Here is an 18954-nt window from a genome sequence, read left to right as displayed (position 1 = left end):
CACATTGATACAGAAGGTCCTGTAGAATGTTGTTCATCATATTTTGAAATACGGCCAGGGCATTACAGAGGCCAAAAGGCATTACCAAATATTTGAAGTGGCGATCGCGAGTATTAAAGGCCGTTTTCCACTCGTCTCTATGGCGGATACAAACAAGATTGTAGGCGCCCTTTAGATCCAGTTTTATGAAAACCTTCGCCCCCCTGAAGCCGATCGAATGATTCTGAAATTAACGGTAAGGGATACCGGTCCTTGATGGTGATCTCATTCAGGCCTCTGTAGTCAATGCAAGGGTAAAGGGATCCATCCTTCTTGCCAACGAAAAAGAATCCGGCTCCTGCCGGAGATTTGGAGGGTCTAATAAATCCCTTCTGCAAGTTCTCCTGGATGTAAGCCGACATAGCTTCCGTTTCGACTAGGGAGAGTGGATATACTCTTCCCCTAGGTGGCTCAGAATTAGGCTTTAAATTGATTGCACAGTCATAGGATCTGTGTGGTGGAAGTACGTCAGCAGCCTGTTTAGAAAATTTGTCTTGAAAGGCAGCGTACTGTGGTGGTAGACCAGGAGGAGCGGATGTAGTGGCCATACAAGGCAGTGGTGTTATTTTTTTTAAACATCTGTTATGGCAGACAAGGCCCCATTGAGATAGCTCCATAGTAGACCAATTAAATTGAGGAGAGTGTTTTTGTAACCAGGGTATGCCTTGCACAACAGGGTGGATGGTTTTTTCGAGAACCAGGAAGGTAATGGTTTCAGTATGTAAGGATCCCATGTGGAGGCAGACAGGCTGAGTGGTGGTCGTAACCTCTCCGGGTAAGGGTTCGCCAAGAATGGACAAGAGGAGGAGTGGAGTGGGTACCGGTCCAGTTGGCAGTCGTAAACTCTTGAAAATGAAGTTCCCACCAGCACCTGAATCGATCAGGGCTTGGGTGGCGAATTTGAGAGGCCCAGAGATGATGGAAACAGGAAGAATCAGTGGAGGAGAAGGAGCAGTTAGACCTAAGAAGAGTCCTCCAGTGGATCCTAGGTCTGCATGTTTTCCGGACAGATAGGGCAGGTTTGAACTGCATGGCCTATCTTCTTACGAAAGTGCTTCTCTTTGGCTGTAAGATGACTACGGCCTAATTGCATAGGTTCATCTTCTTCTGGGCTAGGTGTAGTCTGGACTGGAGTGGGTGGTAAATTCTGGGAACAGACACCACTGGATACCTGTTTCTTTGGAGGTTTTACCTCAGTTGATCTTCGCATATACGGTGGTCAATTTGCCCAGTCAGGTCCATCAATGAGCTTAGAATGTCTGGTAACTCCTGGGCAGCAAATTCATCCTTAATGCGGGAATTAAGTCCTCGTAGAAAAATAGCTCTTTGGCAACCTGAGTCCCATAGGAGTTCAGAAGACAGAGTCTTAAATTCAATCACGTAGTCTGGGAGTGGTCTGGTTCCCTGTTGTAGATCCAGGAGCGCTGAACTGGCAATAGACTGGCGAGCGGGGTCATCAAAAACTGACTTAAAGAGAGCCAGAAACCCAGGCAAGTCATTTAATATAGGGTCATTGCGCTCCCAAAGGGGTGATGCCCATGCCAGGGCTTTCCCATCCAAAAGGGATAAAATGTAGGTAGTCTTGGTAACAGCTGTAGGAAAGTAAGCTGGTTGCAAATAAAAGTGCATACAGGATTGATTGAGGAAGCCCCTACACAACAGGGAGTCTCCAGTGAAACGTGTGGGGGCTGGTAGAGGAACTGTAGTATGCCCGTTAACCACCGGGGGTGATGCAGTCATGCTGGAATTAGAAGTGTCCATCAGTCTGGAATTCAGCTGGTTGAAGGGCTGTAATCAGTGTCCTCTGTTGCTCGGTGATCCGTTGGGCCAGGCCAGGAATGGCCTGCAAGGCTGAGAGCTGAGCCGGGTCCATGGAGTTAGCAATCTGTTATGTTCGGTGTGTCTTGAACTTAATAGTGGGCCCTTGGGTCGAGGTGAGCAAAGACTCCGCCCACAGGGAGGAGCCTTGAGGGCCCTTACCCCGACAGGCAAGGTCACAACAGAGAGACAACTTTATTGTACAACAACAAATCCTGTAGAGCAAGCAGACGAGTCTGGAATCAGCTGATCAGTCCAGTAGAAACCGCAGCGCGGAGAGTCCCGGTGAATACCTTATCTAGGCTTGCTTGTGCTGGCTGTCCCGGTAGTGGTCTGCAGCGCAGGGTAGGCCGGAAGCCACTGGTAGAATGCACAAGACACTATGGATCCGGTAGTGGTCCGCAAGCGGGGTAACCTGAGAATCCATGCCACAAAGGTAGAATACTCACACCGGAACGGTAGAGGCAGAGGTAGCAAGCCCCGAGGATGACTGGAGCAGGATCAGCAGGAGTAGATGAGAACGATGCAGGAACTCACTGAAATAAGGAGAGAGATGGCTCTCCTAGGAGTGGATAGCCCTGAGTGCGGCAAGTCCCCCGAGGAGCTGGTACCTAGGTCACCCAATAGTCAGTGAGGAAGTCCCAAGGTAGCGGAACTATCAGGACGAGATTCCTTGCTAACTCGTAGCTCAGATGGTCAGCTGGGTTTTAAGTATCGTCAGTGGGTGCCGTCATGCGGTGGGGATGCCTCAGAGGTTCCCGCCTTGACGTAGTTAAAAGAATGGCAGGCGCGCGCCTAAGTAACCCCGGATGAAAGATGGCTGCCGGGAGCATCCACGCCATCCCGGGCACGCCATGAGCGTCGGCGTGTGGAAGCGGAGGCCACCATTCTGCCCAGACTTGGAGCTGTGTAGAGAAAGGAGGTGAGCAGCATAGGTTGCAGCCGCCTGCGACCGACGGGCGCAACATCTACCTAGTATTTTAGGTTGGCAGGATATAAATTTATAAATAAATACATATAGGAGATATTTTTAGACTATTTTTCTGAAAAGGATATGTTGCTATTTATAAATAGCGCACACCAAACCGCTAAACAGTTGGTGTGGATGGGCAAACTAGATAGATTGTATGGTCTTTTTCTGCTGTCATGTTTCTGTGTATTAGTGTATGCTTTTTACAGATAGCATGCAGTGATAACTGGCAGCTAGCCCTGCTGCCCCTCCTCACCATTGATTAAACTCACCTTCTCAAATTAAAAAAAAAAAAAAAAGCAGCTTTCCCCTTGTCCAGGCTTACCCTCAATCTCCTGCCGCTCCCCAATCTTACTCATTCCCTCGGGTCCAAAAGGGGCAAGAGTGATTCCCAGTTGCTCCTTCCCCAATGGTACCATATTCTAGAATGGTGCCAACTTCAGGTCAGCTGGTGCTATTTTGGAGTAGGTATTGATAAGGCAGGCGTGACTGAGGATTGCTCCTGCCCCTTTTGGACCCTATGGCTCAGGTAAGTGAAGGGTGGGCCAAATGTTTAAGAATGGAGAACAACCCAGTGAGGGCTCTTTTTTAGGTTTCAGAAACTTCAAATGAAATGAAACCCTTAGCCCCCAGAAAAATGAAACAACAATAAATATACGAAATGGAAAAAATTAAATATGCCTTGCTTTCTTTAGGAAGAAAAGTAGGCCTGTGACATTACCATATGTATTTGTGCGTGTCCCATCCCCCATCACCCCAGTAACACATGTTAGAGTCCTATCCACATCAGATTTTCAGGATATGTCTAGGTGTCCAAGAGCATCCTGTCTGGTGTATTTTTTTAATCCATAAATGTATGTGAATGTGTACATGTACGTGTGCATGTCCTAGAACAGCGGTTCTCAACCAGTGTGTCCCGAAGCACACACAGGTGTGTCGCTACACTTCCCGGTCCCCCGCTGACCCAGAGCTCCCCCTGCCCCAGCGAAATAGGAATTCATCCTCCACCCGGGCTTAAAATGCTGATAGCCTGGGCGGAATGCAGCAGGAGTGCTAGAGTCAGCGGCACCAACATGGTCTCTTCTTCCCGCCCCCCCAGTGGTCCAGAAGAGGAAGTGGAATGCAGTGGCTGTGCGTGCGGGAAGAAGAGACCATGTTAGTGCTTGCAGCGTGGCCCGAAGAAGAAAGGCGCGGCCTTAAGAATGAGCAGCGCGACATAGAGCATAAGAGGAGTAACGTCAGCCCCCATGGCCGATGGGAGTCCTTTCTTGAGGCCGCGAGTATTGGAAGTGGAGGAGGCTGCTGCTAGTTAGGTGGAGGGAGAGTGAGCAAGCATGCATGCATGCATATGTGTTTGAGATCCTGTGTGTGAGAGAGAGAGACAGCATGAATGTAAGTGTATGACTGAGAACCTGCATGTGTGAGAGAGATCATGTGTATGTATGATTAAGAGCATGTGTGTTTGTATGTGACTGAGAGCCTGTGTAGGTGAGAGAGTATGTGATTGAGAGCCTGTGTGTAAATGAGAGAAAGAGAGAGAGTATGTTTGTAAGTGTGTGAATGAGTCAATGTGTGTGAGTGAAAGGCACAGCATGTATGTATGTAAGTGTGTGATTGAAAGCCTGTATGTGTGAAAAGACAGCATGTGTGTATATGTGTGATTAAGAGCATATATAAGTGAGAGAGAAAAAGCATGTGTAAATGTGCATGATTGAGAGCCTATGTAAGTGAAGGAGAGAAGCTTGTCTGTGACTGAGAGAGAGGAGAAAGTTGCAAGCAAACCATCCTGCTAACTCAAAACATTCTCAGGGCACCTGGATATAAAACGTTCCCAGGTATGCAGAGCAAAGCATTTTTTTATCATTATTATTTTTCATTATTGGGTCTTTGTGCCTGCGATTTGGAAATATTTTATTGGTCTCTAGAAATTTTTGGTATGAGTTTTTAATTATTGGATATTTCTTTCATCAGTTGGTTTTACTGCGGTTGATTTTATATTTCTTAATTTGTTTTATGACATTGGTGATGTTTCTCGTTTTCCTTTGTTACACTGCACACAGAATCTCTGGCTTGTTGCGGTTTCCAGTTCAGTTTTCCTTGGCATGTTTCTATTTATGCTTAATGGTCTCTTTATTCTTTGTTAGGTGAGGATCTGAACGTGTGACTGAGGAGAGGTATTCTGCTGGTGTGTAGTTTCTGTGTAGGACTCTATAGCAGCCTGGCTTGGTCCGTTTTCCTAATAGGAGTATTGGAGTTTTACGGCCTGGTGCAATATTTTCAGTTTTGCCTTGTAAGTTTGAGTGCTGGAAATTGGCGCTGTTTTGGTATGGGATGTTTATGCAATTTCTGTTCAGACAGAGTACTTATCTTTCCCTTGTGTCATTCTTAACAATAAAAATAATACTGGGTCTTTATTTTTTATTTCCGCCATGAATTGTAATGAGCAGTGTGTCACAGATGTGAGCGTGATCTGTCAGGTGTGTCACGATGGGAAAAAGGATGAGAACCACTGTCCTAGAAAGTAGGCTCCATTAGTTCAATGTAGAAATTCCTATTTTTCCTTGTGGGCAAGCAGGATAAGTCAGTTTTGCAAGTGGATGACATCATCTGATGGCACTATGGTAAAAAAGCTCTCTCAGAGCTCAGAAAATCTGAAAAGGTTTTTTCAACCAGCTGTGCGAGTTTTCTCAGCATTTTTCTGCCGCGCGAGTCTCTTCAATCTTTTTTTCCGCTAAAGCAAATACGTGTTTTGCTATCTCTAAGCTGCTCATGAAAATCTTTTTCTTCTCATTCCAAATTTTTCCATTTTTCTTTATTTTTGTGAGTTTTCAAAAGAAAAATTGTTACAATTTTAATTCAAAATTGAGTTCAACTTGGCTTCAAAAGCTGTTCACTTTGTAAGGCAAAGATGTCCCTAACAGATCATCGTGACAGGGGTGTAAGATATTGTTGGCTTTATGGTCTAAAAAGACCCCAGCAGCTTAATAGCACTGTCAGAAGACTCTGGATTTAATCCTTATCTCCATTGAGCAACTTTGTCTAACTTATCTAGCAAATAAAAGCAATTCTACTTAAAAGAAAACAACCCTTGATCTTTATAGTTTTTATTCAAAGGAAAAATTTAAAATATCTCATGGCAATGGCAAGTTGCTGTCTCTCTCTCCATTTTCTTACATCTTAGACAGGGGCTAATATATTTCTAATTTCTCATTAAAGATTATATAACCAATCAAATGCATTATTATTTGATGACAAGCTTCTTTTTATCACATCCTTACTTTTTCTATCATACAATGTGTCCAGTCACAGATCTGCACCCAGTTACTTATTACCCCATGTACCTAAGTCCAAATATTGAAGCAACACAACTTTTCTTCCATTTTAGATTTCATCAGCCATTTCATGCTGGGTATCTGCTGCAATACTGATGCAATACTTTGTAATACTTTATCATGTTTTTTGCAATAAAAAAACTGCTTGCGCCGTTATGTCTATGTGCCTAGGAACAGATCTAAAAATAAGTCTACTTCTAAGATAACAGTAACTTAGTAAACAGTAGACTTGTTAAGCTTTGCAAAAAATATAAAATATATAAATGTTCCACTATTTTGCTCCATATAGCTGACCTATAAAATGGAGACCTCAAGCCCCCCAAAAAAGGGGGTTTTCTACTCTAAATTCCACAATATCTAGGCCAGATTTCGCTGCCTGCGCTTGTATGTCACCCAGAAGTGGAAGGAGCCTCATACGTCGGGATTTCCTGAGCTCACCTCAGACATCAACAGGAAGAGAGGAAAACCATCACTAGCTGAGGGACCTTCTCCCAAATTAATAAAGGCAGAAACTTCTCATATTTTGTGCTGTCATTCAGCACAATTTCAGCTTGGACACCATTCCCCCTTCAGTAAAGAGGGAAATAAGTTGTGCTCTTTAGTGCCAAATGATGCTGTTGGATACCACCACACAGTGGTGCAGAGAAACATAAAAAGTCTTCTGCAATGCAGCAGAGAAGAGATTGGCACAGAGAACATCGCTGTTAGCTGAGTGTCTCTGGTGCAGATATTCTATCAGCATTATCAACTAGTTTTTCATTTTTCTCAACCCAGTTAAGCAAGATGTTTGTTACTAAAAGGACTCTTTTTACTTTGATATCTGATTGCATCACTTATTAATACAATCAATCAGGACTATATCTTCAAAGTAAAGTACAAGGCTACTAGTTTAGGGCTAAGGCAGCTTCCTTTGCACATTTCTGGTCTGCTTCCATAGAAGACCTCTGCAAAGCTCTACTTAATCTTCCAGTCATACTTTCACTGGTCATTACTACCTAGAAAACGCCTTGCATTTTGGTCAGGCAATTCTTCAAAGCTTATTCGTCTAGTTCCTTCAACTATACCTTCCAGCCTCACGCAATAAATGGGGGTGCAATTGTACCATAATTTTCAAGTAACAAAATAATCATATGCTAACCTCAGCTTAGGAGTCTCCACATGTGTGGCTGACTTTATCCTTCTTGTCCATGGTGAAAGCTAAGTTGTTCATCTGTAGCAGGAGTTCTTCATAGACAGCAGGATAAATCAGCCACACAGTCCCACCTCCCCTATAGGGTTGAAAACTTGCTTTAAAGACTTGAGGCGACTTGCATGGTGGGTAGCTGCACAAGAAGGCCCGTGCATGCTCAGAAAATCCATAGATGGCAATTAATGAGAAAATTAGCAGAAATGGCAGATTAAAGGCAGTTAGGGAGATTTTTCTAGCGTGTAGCCAGATGGACTCAGGACCAATGGGTTATGTGCTCCCCTGCTAGCAGATGGAGACGGAGTCAGGTTTCAAAGCTGGGACGTTACCCTAAATATACCCCTGCAGTGACCTCAGCCATTCAATATCTCTGTCTCCTAGCAGATGTGGATGCTGTCTCCATACCAGCAGCAATGTTTAGCGGGATTGCAGCACTAATTCAAAGGTGAAATTTACCTTCAAATTGAAAGGAAGATCGAGCCCCGCTCTCCTGCAGTGATACCTAAGGGTCCCTCTCCCAGTTGAGAATTCCTGAAGCGATTTCCGAGATCCCTCAGAGGTGTGCCTTGGTCTGGTAGCCGGCTCCCGGTGTGGACTTTGCTGCTGAAGCAGCTGAAAGGCAGCGGGTGCAGAAGTCAAGCACGGCGGTGACGGCCTAAGCCCTCTACCCCCACAGCCAGAGACTATCTCTGTACTCAGCCAGTAAGTGCTGAGACCAGGTAAGTAGAGAACTCCTCCGATCCAGAGACATGGAAGGGCTTCAGTAAGTCTTTCCTCTGGCTTCTTGCTTGGCATGCCGTACCGACATTGTTCCCGATCCTGTTCGGGCGATGGAAGGGGGTTTTCGAGTGGGTTGAGCGGCCCCCCGATAGGCTAGGCCCCGCTTCAGGCTCAGTGGACTCTCCATGTGGTGATTCATGGCGGCGCCATCTTGCACATGGTTTGCTGTGGTGCCATTTTCCCCCCCTCGACCATCTGTATGCGTGGTGCGGGCTGGCCTGTGCGCCTAATGCGCGTTTAACTGCATACATAAGTGCATGCATACTTTTGCGCATAACTGGCCACTTACATCTATGCGCACTGAGGCGAGTCTGTGTGCGCTCGAGGCATCAGCTGGTTTAACACACAAGTTACAGAGGTTGTGTCCCCTGCAGCAAAGAAGCTCAGACGACGCTCACTTTGCGCTGCCTGCCATATTAGGGCTCTACAGTCTCTGACCTGGAATTCCTCCTGTATCAGCACTGTGAGGAGGCCCAGGGAGGGCTGGATTCTCAGAACATTTCCAAGTCCGGCCCATTCCAGTCGGAGGATGGGTCAGCCATGACCTTATCTGGCAGCACCCTGGACCTGAGCAATGCTGGGGCTGCATCCTTCCCGGGAGAGGGCAGTTCAGCAGCCCCTACCCCGGTTCCTCCTGGGCCAAATATGGATCCGGCGGCCTTCTCTGGGTTGGAATTTTTTCAGGTCCTTCAAGCCTTTGTTCAGGCACAGTCAGCCCCTGCCCGGGCTGAGCCCCAGCTGGGAAGGCCTCGCCATCCCAGCCCTGTCAGCATGCCTTGGGACATGCCTCGCCTCACCAAGGGTATCTCTGACAGGGACGCAGACACCACGGACGACGACAGAGATTCATTGGAGGATGGTACCCCCCCTCCCAGGCCTGGAACCATACTGGACCATGCTTTGATTTTTCCACAGAGATAAATTACCGGCCCTAGTCTCTCAGACCCTGAAGACTCTGGGAGTTCCAGGCACGGACCTTATGTCGGAGCCAAAGAAGAACCCCATCCTGGGGTCGCCACGGAAAGCCTCTTGCTATTTCCCGATGCTAGTAGCCATCCAGGAGTTGATTGACCTGGAATTGGACGCCCCCCAAAGGCAAGTTTTAAAGGAGGTCGGGCCTTGGAGGCCTTGTACCCTCTGGACCCAGCGGTCAAGGAATACCTAAGTTTCCCAAAAATGGATGCCCTGGTCTGCATTGTCTCGAAGCGAACAACTATCCCTGTAGAGGGAGGAGCGGCCTTGAAGGATGCTCACAATAGGTGGTTAGAATCCATCCTTAAGCAAGCCTTTGACTGCAGATCACTTCCTGTTGTGCCCTGGTGGCTTGCTCGTGTCTGCTTCGAGAGAGAGAGAGAGGGGGGTAGATAGCTCAGGGGCACATGCCAGAGAGGCGATCGAACCCACCGCATCCTTCCTGGCAGATGCAAGCTCGGACCTAGTGCATACCTCAGCCAGAGGAGTTCCCTCAGTGGTGGCGGCCAGAAGACATCTATGGTTGCGAAATTGGTTCATCGGATGCAACTTCTAAGGCAAACCTCACAAAGATGCCCTGTAAGGGATCTCTCCTATTTGGAAAGGAATTGGAGAAGCTAGCCAGTAAGTGGGGTGAATCTCCAGTGCCCCGGCTACTGGAAGATAAGCCCCTGGCCCGACCACTCATGCATGAGTGGTCGGGCCAGGGGCTCCCAGCACTTCCAGCCCTACAGAAACTCGTCATTTCAGTCATCTCGGCCCTCGGGAAGGTCTCAGTCCTTTCGGAACCAGCAACCAAAAAGAGGAACAGGTTCGGGCTCAGGTTCAACCCGAACTTCCCAATGAAGTTGGGCCGCACCCATCCACAGGACGAGGAGATAGGGGTCCGACTATCCTTTTTCTGTCAGCAATGGATCGAGATCACATCGGACAAATTGGTACTGGACATCATACGAGAAGATTACGCTCTAGAATTTCACAGCATCCTTCTGGACAGGTTAATGTCACCTTGCTACTCCCAGCACAAGAAACTGGCAGTGGAATCCACCCTGAAAACGCTCCTCAGTCTGAGGGCTATAACTCCGGTACCTACACCCTAAGTAAATACGGGGGGTTATTTCATCTATTTCATCGTGCCCAAGAAAGGGGGTTCATTCTGACCCGTCCTGGACCTCAAGAGCGTCAGCCGTCATCTGTGGATAATTCACTTCCGCATAATGGCAATTCACTGTCATAATGGCAGTGCAACCAGGTGAGTTCTTAACCTCCCTGGACCCCTTGGAGGCCTACCTTCATATCCCAATCCATCAAGACCACCAATGTTTTCTATGCTTTGTGGTACTGAGCTGCCATTATCAGTTCCGGGCATTGCCCTTCGGCCTGGCAGCCGCCCCCAGAACATTCTCCAAGATTATGGTGGTCGTGGCAGAAGCACTGAGGAAAGAAGGGATCCTGGTGTACCCTTACTTGGATGACTGGCTGATCCGGGCGAAGTCGTTGGAAGAGCGCCTCCAGGTGTCCAGAAGGGTCAGGTCTTTCCTACAGGAACTCGGTTGAGTCATGAACATGGACAAGAGCAGCCTCAACCCCTCCCAGTCCTTAGAATACCTGGGGGTCCGATTCAACACCAAGCAGGACAAGGTCTTCCTCCCTCCCTCGAGTAGGAAACTGATGGACCAAGTGCATCGGTTGATGAACACAATGCGCCCCAGGGTGTGGGTCTGTCTCAGGTCTTTGGCCTCATGGCATCAACCCTGGAAGTAGTATCGTGGGTGAGGGCACATAGGCGGCTTTTCCAACACTCCCTACTGTCACACTGGAACCCATTGTCTCAAGACTACTTGATTCGCCTCCACCTACCAATGGAAGTATGCTCTTGGCTCCATTGGTGTCTACAGGAAGTTCACCTAAGCAAGGGTGTAAATCTGTCCCCACTAAGCTGGATCGTCCTCATGACAGATGCGAGCGTTCGAGGGTGAGGAGCTCACTGTCAGGAACTGACAACCCAGGGACAATGGACCAAGGAAGAGGCGAACTGGAACATAGATTAGCATGCCTGCAGTTCAGCCACAGGCTCCAACCGCCAAGGAAGAACCAAAAGCCACCAAGTGTCTCTGGAACTAGACCTCCCTATGGAATGGGCGGAATTAAACCTACCAGAGATCTCGGCCTCCCAAATCGTGGGAAGACAACATCAGAACAGACTTTCTCAGCAGGGAAAGCCTGGATCTGGGGGAATGGATGCTGTCGACCAGAGCCTTCCAGCTCCTTGTAGATCACTGGGGCCTCCCATCCTTTGACCTACTGGCTACATCTCACAATGCGAAGGTTCCCCAGTTCTTCAGTCGCAGACTAGATCAGCACTCCCAAGAGATCGACACCCTCGTCCACACCTGGCCAGAGGAGGACTTACTGTATGCCTTCCCTCCATGGCCTCTGCTGGGCAAGATCATCTGCAAGATCGAACACCATAGAGGACTAGTCCTTCTGGTGGCCCCAGATAGGCCCAGGCGCTCATGGTATGCGGACATGCGGAGGCTTCTCGTGGAGCGTCCCTTTTGCCTCCCTCCCCCGCACAGGGACCTTCTCCAGAAAGGCCTGATTCTTCACAAAGATCCAGCTCGCCTGACAAAGCGTGGATATTTGGTGGCCGTGATCGCCACATTTCTCCGCGCGCAGTGTTCTCAACATCCTTAGCGTATGAACGAATCTGGAGAATATTTGAGGCCTGGTGCGAGGAGCACAGGGTGCCCCTGCGAAAGGCCAAGATCATCATGATCTTGGAATTTTTACAGGATGGCCTGAACAAAGGATTGTCCCTCAACTCCCTTCTGCTTCAGGGCCGAAGTGAACGGAACCTGTCTGTCAGCGCATCCGGACTTGGCCCATTTCCTAAAAGGGGTTAAACAACTCCAATCACCCTTAAAGTGGCTGCTCCCCCTATGGAACCTCAATCTAGTATTGGACTTTCTGGGTCTTCCTTCAGACCACTGTGCAGTCTGTCGCCATGCCTATTAACACTAAAGACTGTATTCTTGGTGGCGATATGCTCAGCTCGTTGCATCTCTGAGCTACAGGCGCTGTCTTGTCGGGAACCGTTCCTTTGATTTACTCCAGGAACAGTACAGCTTTGCACCATCCCCTTCTTACCAAAGGTAGTCTCGGAGTTTCACCTGAACCAATCCATCTCCTTACCGTCCCCGGATAGATGCAAGGACATTGAAGACTACCGCCTCCTACGTCATTTAAACGTCAGTAGACTTTTAGTGCTTTATCTGGAACGCTGAGAACTGGTGCACAAGACAGACCACTACTTCGTTCTTCACGGGGGAAGAAAAGGCGAAGCGGCTTCACGAGCTACCATAGCTAGCTGGATCAAGGAAGTAATCAAGGGAGCTTATGTAGAGGCAGGGAAGCCTTTACCCCTTCAGGTCAAAGCTCATGCTACCAGGGCCCAGGCAGTATCCTGGGCGGAAGCTGAGCTACTGTCTCCCGCCATCTGTTGAACTGCGATGTGGTCCTCCTTACACACCTTCTGCAGATTCTACCTCCTGGACGTCCAGGCCCGAGAGGGCGCAGCCTTTGCGAGGGCAGTGCTAACCGGACTGCGGGCAGCCTCCCGCCCTGTTCAGGGGTAGCTTTTGTACATCTCATTGGTCCTGAGCCATCTGGCTACACGCTAAGAAATGGAGAAATTACTTACCTGATAATTTCGTTTTCTTTAGTGTAGACAGATGGACTCAACATCCTGCCCACAGCTGCCCAGGAGAGGCACCAAGGAAACGCCAATGAGGTGAATCTTGATTCCATGTGATTACGGGTAAGCCGTTGCTCTATCCCTAGTTCAGGGCATCTATAGTATTGTTGGGATTCAGCGCTTATGTTGTTGAGTACAGTTGTGGTCTTCAGTTTTTAATCATTATATCCAAATTCTAATCAAGTTCTTCAATAATATGTCCACAATGGCTTTTTGAAGAGAATACTGAATGGTTGAGTTCACTACAGGGGGTATATCTAAGGTGACATCAGCTTTGAAAGCTGACTCCATCTCCATCTGCTAGCAGGGGAGCACATATCCCGTTGGACGTGAGCCCATCTGTTTATACTAAAGAAAACGAAATTATCAGGTAAGTAATTTCTCCAATTTGTTTTTGTGCGCATTTATTAAGCATGTCTGAGGCAAAGGTGAGCCTCGAGTTATCGGATGCCATTTTGAATTTTGACACTGGCATAGCATGAGTGTTGCTTTAGCCCCCATGGATCTGAGGCTTCCTTTGGCTAAGGGAGCCTCTTTTTTGGAAGTTAGCTGAGGGCGGAGCTAACAAAATAGACCCTGTTGGAGTGTTTAGGGCAGGGGTCAGGAACCTTTTTGGCTGAGAGAGCCATAAACGCCACATATTTTAAAATGTAATTCCATGAGAGCCATACAATATGTTTAAAACTAAATACAAGTAAATGTGTGCATTTTATGTAAGATCCCACTTTTAATGTACAATAAGTCTCTGAAAATATTACACCAGGCCTTAAGACACCAATACATCTCCTATTAGGAAAACGGACCAAGTCAGGCTGCTATAGAGTCCTACACAGAAACAACACGCCAGCAGAAAACCTCACCTGAATCACGTGCTGTCCCTCACCTAACATAGAATAAAGAGACATAAAACGCATAACAAGAAGCATGCAGAAAAAACTGAATTGGAAACTGCAACAAGCCAGAGTCTCTGTATGCAGTGTAACAAAGGAAAAAAGAAACATCACCCATCCTTATAAAACAAATCAAGAAATATAAAATCACCAGTAAAACTGTACTAACAAAAAGAACATATTTCGAAACAGCTGATGAGAGGAATATCCAATAATTAAAACTCATATAAAACATTTCCAGATACCAACAAAATATTTCAAAATAGCAGACACAAAGATCCAGTAATGAAAAATAATAAGGATACAAAAATTTTTTTGCTCTGCATACCTGGGAACGTTTGATATCCAGGTGTCCTGAGATTGTTCTGAATTAGCAGGAGGTGGGGTGGTTTGCTTGGAACTTTCTCCTCTCTCAGTCACATACCAGCGCTCTCTCTCACACTGGCTCTCAATGACACACCTATACACACATGCTCTCAGTACTCACATATACACATGTTTTTTCTCACTCACTTATATAGGCTCTTAATTACACATTTACACACATGCTGTCTATCTTTTCACGCTTACACACACACACAGGCTTTCAATCACATAAATACATGCTGTCTTTTTCTCTCACACACAGACTCTCATTCACATGCTTACAAACATGTCCTCTCTTTCTCTCATTTACACACAGGCTCTCAATCACATACTCACATGCTCCCTCACCTAAATCAGCTCTCAATCACACACAGACACACATGGTCTCTCTCTCTCATTTAAACACAGGCTCTCAATCACATACTCACATGCTCCATCACCTAAACCAGCTGTCAATCAGACACAGACACACATGATCTCTCTCTTACTTATACACACAGGCTCTTAATCATACATACACATGATTTCTCTCACACACAAAGGATCTCAATCATACACACATACTCTTTCACACAAACAGGTTTTCAATCACAAACTTACACATACAGGTTCCCAATGGTAAACTTACATTCATGCTCTCTCTCTCACAGGCAGGCTCTCAATCACAGACATACTCTCTTTCACATACACAGGCTCTCAATCATTCACATACATGCAATCTCACTCACACACACAGGATCTCAAACACACACGCTTGCTCGCTCATTCACTCTCTCTCTCCCCCACCCCAGGAACTCGCGGCAGCAGCAGCCTCCTCCCAACACTAACCTCCTTCATTTTCAGCCCTCGCGGAGGCGGAGTCCCATCGGCCGCGGTTGAAACTCTTCATTTTCCTCCGAGCCACGCTGCAGTCTTCTTCCCACAAGCGTGGCCTCTTCTTCTCGCGCAGGCACCCGATGCTCACCACTTCCTCTTCCGGGCCGCGGGAAGAAGAGAGCACGCCGGTGCCGCTCAGCACCGGCGTGCTCTCTTCTTCCCGCGGCCCGGAAGAGGAAGTGGTGAGCATCGGGTGCCTGCGCGGGAAGACTCCCGCGCAGGCACCCGATGACTCCAGCGCTGGCACCCGGCTGACTCCAGTCGTGCCGCTGCCGGCGTGCTCTCTCCTCCTCCTCCCCCCCCCCCCCGCGGCCCGGAAGAGGAAGTGGAGAGCATCGGGTGCCTGCGCGGGAAGAAGAGACCACACTAGCGTGGTCTCTTCTTCCGCGCAGGCACCCGATGCTCACCACTTCCTCTTCCGGGCCGCGGGGGGGGGGAGGAGGAGAAGAGAGCACGCCGGTGCCGCTGACTCCAGCTGTCCCGCTGCGTTCCGCCCGGGCTGACAGCATTTTAAGCCCGGGCGGCGGAGGACCGGGGAGCAGCTGGGTCAGCGGGGAACCGCGAAGTGTGGCGACACTTGTCTGCGAGCCAGATGCAGCCCTCAAAAGAGCCATATCTGGCTCGCGAGCCATGGGTTCCCGACCCCTGGTTTAGGGGGTTATGGTGGGGGGAAGCAGCAGGAAGCAAAATCTTTTCTTTGGGGGTAGAGTTTTGCAATTCGAGGAAAACTGCCACTTTTTAAGGATTATGAGGGGCTTAATATGGTTTGTGAGCTTTAATCTTAACCCAGTTGGTTAAATTTGACTGAAAATTCATCTAAAAATAAGCAGCTAAAATTAACTGATTATTTTTACTTCTCAGTGGCTGTTTGAAAAATTTCCCCTTAGTGACCAGATTCAGGCTGTAAATGTATTTCTTTCAAAGAAGCCACAGTCTGTAGGTCCTGGCTAAGGATTTCAGCTGCAGTGGTTGGGCTACACAAAAAGGGGTGAAAAATGCGGGCAGGGGGGACTTCATATAGTTGCAAATAAAGGCTCATGGCATTATATCCACTTTATAGACAGATGGAGCTGGAAGCCCAAAACACCAGGAGAAAACTGCCAGGCAAAAATAAAAGAATACATTTTGAGCATTTACTTTGAGGTTTTTAGAACATAAACTCCAGTTTATGGACAGAATAAAGTTACCTTCAGAGCTGTGCCAGCAAAATGGACTTCTGGTTAATTAACAGAATGACATTAAAAATAGATTAGTACTATGGAGGCCCCTAACCGAAGAGTTATGTTTTGCTGATTACCATGTCTACTTAATTTAATTATTTAGCTATTTAAATATAATTACATAATCATAAAGGTCAAAGCTGTTCAGCCAGGAGAGGTCATATAATATGTACATGACCTTGCAGAACAAAGCTATCAGTTATCACTTAAGGATTTTTTTTTTAAAGTAAACTATTGCTAGTAGGTATGAAGAGATTTTGGTGAACTAAATTTAGAAATATATTAGACTAAGTGATATGAAATGTATGTATGTACTGTGACAAAAAAACTGAAACATTTTTCATCTGTGAATTCTTGTTTCTTTCAGTCGTATGTACAGCTTGCTGAAGATGACAAGGTCAGATACGAAAATGAAATGACAGCCTGGGAAGAGCAGATGGTTGAGGTTGGGCGAGAAGATCTTATTCGTGTCAAACAAAGGAAAAGATTTAAAAGACCAAGAGTAGCAAAAGGAAGAAAAACTATAAAGACAGTTATTTCAAAGAAGAAAACTACCAAGATACAGGAAGCTGTAAGATCCCACAAGTCCTCTCCTTCAAAAACGGAGGAAGAATCAATGAGAAGAACAAAAAAACCTGAAGAATAACATGATGATACTAATGACAACATAAGGTGTATTCTGGCTTGTGCCCCTTACTTTGAGTGCGTATCGGTCATTTGCTGAGAGGACAGTGAAACAAGCAAAGCAAGGCAAGAAATTCTGTAGAGCAAACTTGTGAGTTGAAAGATACTTGTGCAATAAGAGATATGGGCACCTGCATGACTTAACATATTATAAAGCAGATCTTACAGTTGCAGATGGTTTACAATAAGCTAGTTTTAATTTAGAAAGTATCATGGGAAGAGTAATACAGTGGGACTGTTGTTGCACTGCTGATGGCAGCATTGCGCAGGAATTTGAGGTAGGTTAATTAGCTGAACCCTGGGTGCTTTATAATGTGTTTTATTCATTCTTTACTGACCGAGTACAGACTGTGCCAGCCATTAAATGCTAATGTCTTTTGCTTTGGCATGCAAGTCAACAATTTTCACCTAGCCTCTGGCATCAGTGGCACAAAATTAAAACTGAACTCTTGTGGTCAGAGAGATTGGAGGCTGCTTCTTGGAACTTCCAGCTAGGCTCTAAGAAGTGATCATATACTTATCAAAGGCTGTTTTTTGTTTTTAATAGTGAAGATGTTTTCATATTGACTAATTATGATGGCAGAATTTGTCTGAGGTGATTTGGGAAATGTATTTACATTACATTTTTTAGCTGCCTGTAGTGTACAATCTACCATGTTGATGTTTTTGTTGTTTTTCTTAAGTCAGTATAAGTTAAGCATTCACACATCTTGGCTTTTTTGTAATGCATATTTTTTGTCCCAAGATAAATGTGTGATGAATATAGAATTACTGATTTCAATCACTGTCATTTGAAATAGGTAAATTGTTACTGACATGCTTTGATTTGTGCATACTATTTTTAATATTCTGTTGCCTAGAATAAAAGTAATCTTAAAAGATCAATGTTAAAATTACAGTTTTTTAAGCTGTTCCTCAGTCCGTTATCTCCAAAATTATATTTTTTTAGGGAGAAGAGATTGAGGAAACTTTTTTTTTTTTTTTTAAAGAACTAGTTTGGGCTGCAAATAAACCTTTAACCACCAGCAGCCAAAAGAGAAAGATGTTTATTGAAAAGTGGGATATCCCAGGAGAGAGCAATTACCAGCAAGGCAATTCATGAGCCAGACTCTGAGATTGTTGGAGATACAATAAGTTAAATAGGTCACCAATGCTAATTTACACATCGAGTTCATTTGTTTACGTAACATTTTTCTAATTGGTTGGCATAATTTTATCTCGTATATGCTAATGATAAGATTCTTATAAATCATGTGATTTCTTGTAAATTGAACTCAGAAAGCAGAAACAAAACTTAATGCTGACTGTTAATATACTTTTTGATCTTCAGCATACATTCTAGTATTTTAGCAGCCATGGATAGTTTTTACAAGTCTGATCAGTACAATCTCAGTGATGTAATTATCTTTATTTCTTCACTGTCACCAAACTAGTTTAGCTCATAGAAAAACCTATTCAAAGCACTCGTCATTAAGGAAATGTAAAAGACATATTAAACAATTAATAAAACATGACAATTTCATAGAGCAATTCTTACTAGAAATGCTTAGTGCAGCAATTCTCAACCGGTGTGTCGCGACTCCTGGTGTCCCACAGCCCCAGTTATACCCTTTACCTTTTTCCTGCCCCCGTGGGCCAATGGGAAACCTCCTCCGTTCTTCCTGCCCCCGCGGGCCAATGGGAAACCTCCTCCCTTCTTCCTGCCCCCGTGGGCCAATGGGAAACCTCCTCCCTTCTTCCTGCCAGTGGGAGGAGGAAGCCTCTGATTGGCTGGTGTGGCAGGAAGAAGGGGGGCATCTCAAAGCCTGAGGGTGGGATGATTTGAAGGGGGCTGGGAGGAGTGACAGTGTCCAGGCCCGTGGCGGCGAAGAAGCCTGACCCTGTGGCCGCCACAAGCTGGAAGTGCTGAAATTAAACACAGCGGCGAGCCACAAAGAAAAGGAACTGCGATAGAGTAGGGATTCCCCAAAGCAGCAGTGAGTCGCAAGCACGAAGAGGCCGGTTGCAACAGTGAGCGTGACAGAACCGCGTTTAAAGTAAAAGTGGCACTCAGCCATGCTGATT

At 46.3% G+C, this 18954-nt stretch overlaps 1 protein-coding gene across 1 annotated transcript in view; it reads left to right on the top strand.

The window, feature by feature from the left end:
- TFAM (transcription factor A, mitochondrial) overlaps positions 1-17775 on the top strand; it is a 103746-nt gene extending 85971 nt beyond the window's left edge. The window contains exon 7 of the mRNA XM_029609771.1: positions 16574-17775. Coding sequence (XP_029465631.1) covers positions 16574-16852 — 279 coding nt within the window. The 3' untranslated portion in view covers positions 16853-17775. The remainder of the gene's footprint in view (positions 1-16573) is intronic.
- Positions 17776-18954: the final 1179 nt, after the last annotated feature.

The sequence above is a fragment of the Rhinatrema bivittatum genome, chromosome 7, assembly GCF_901001135.1.
Source record: "Rhinatrema bivittatum chromosome 7, aRhiBiv1.1, whole genome shotgun sequence".
NCBI classification, from domain to species: Eukaryota; Metazoa; Chordata; class Amphibia; order Gymnophiona; family Rhinatrematidae; genus Rhinatrema; species Rhinatrema bivittatum.
This window is presented reverse-complemented; position numbering and strand designations above follow the sequence as displayed.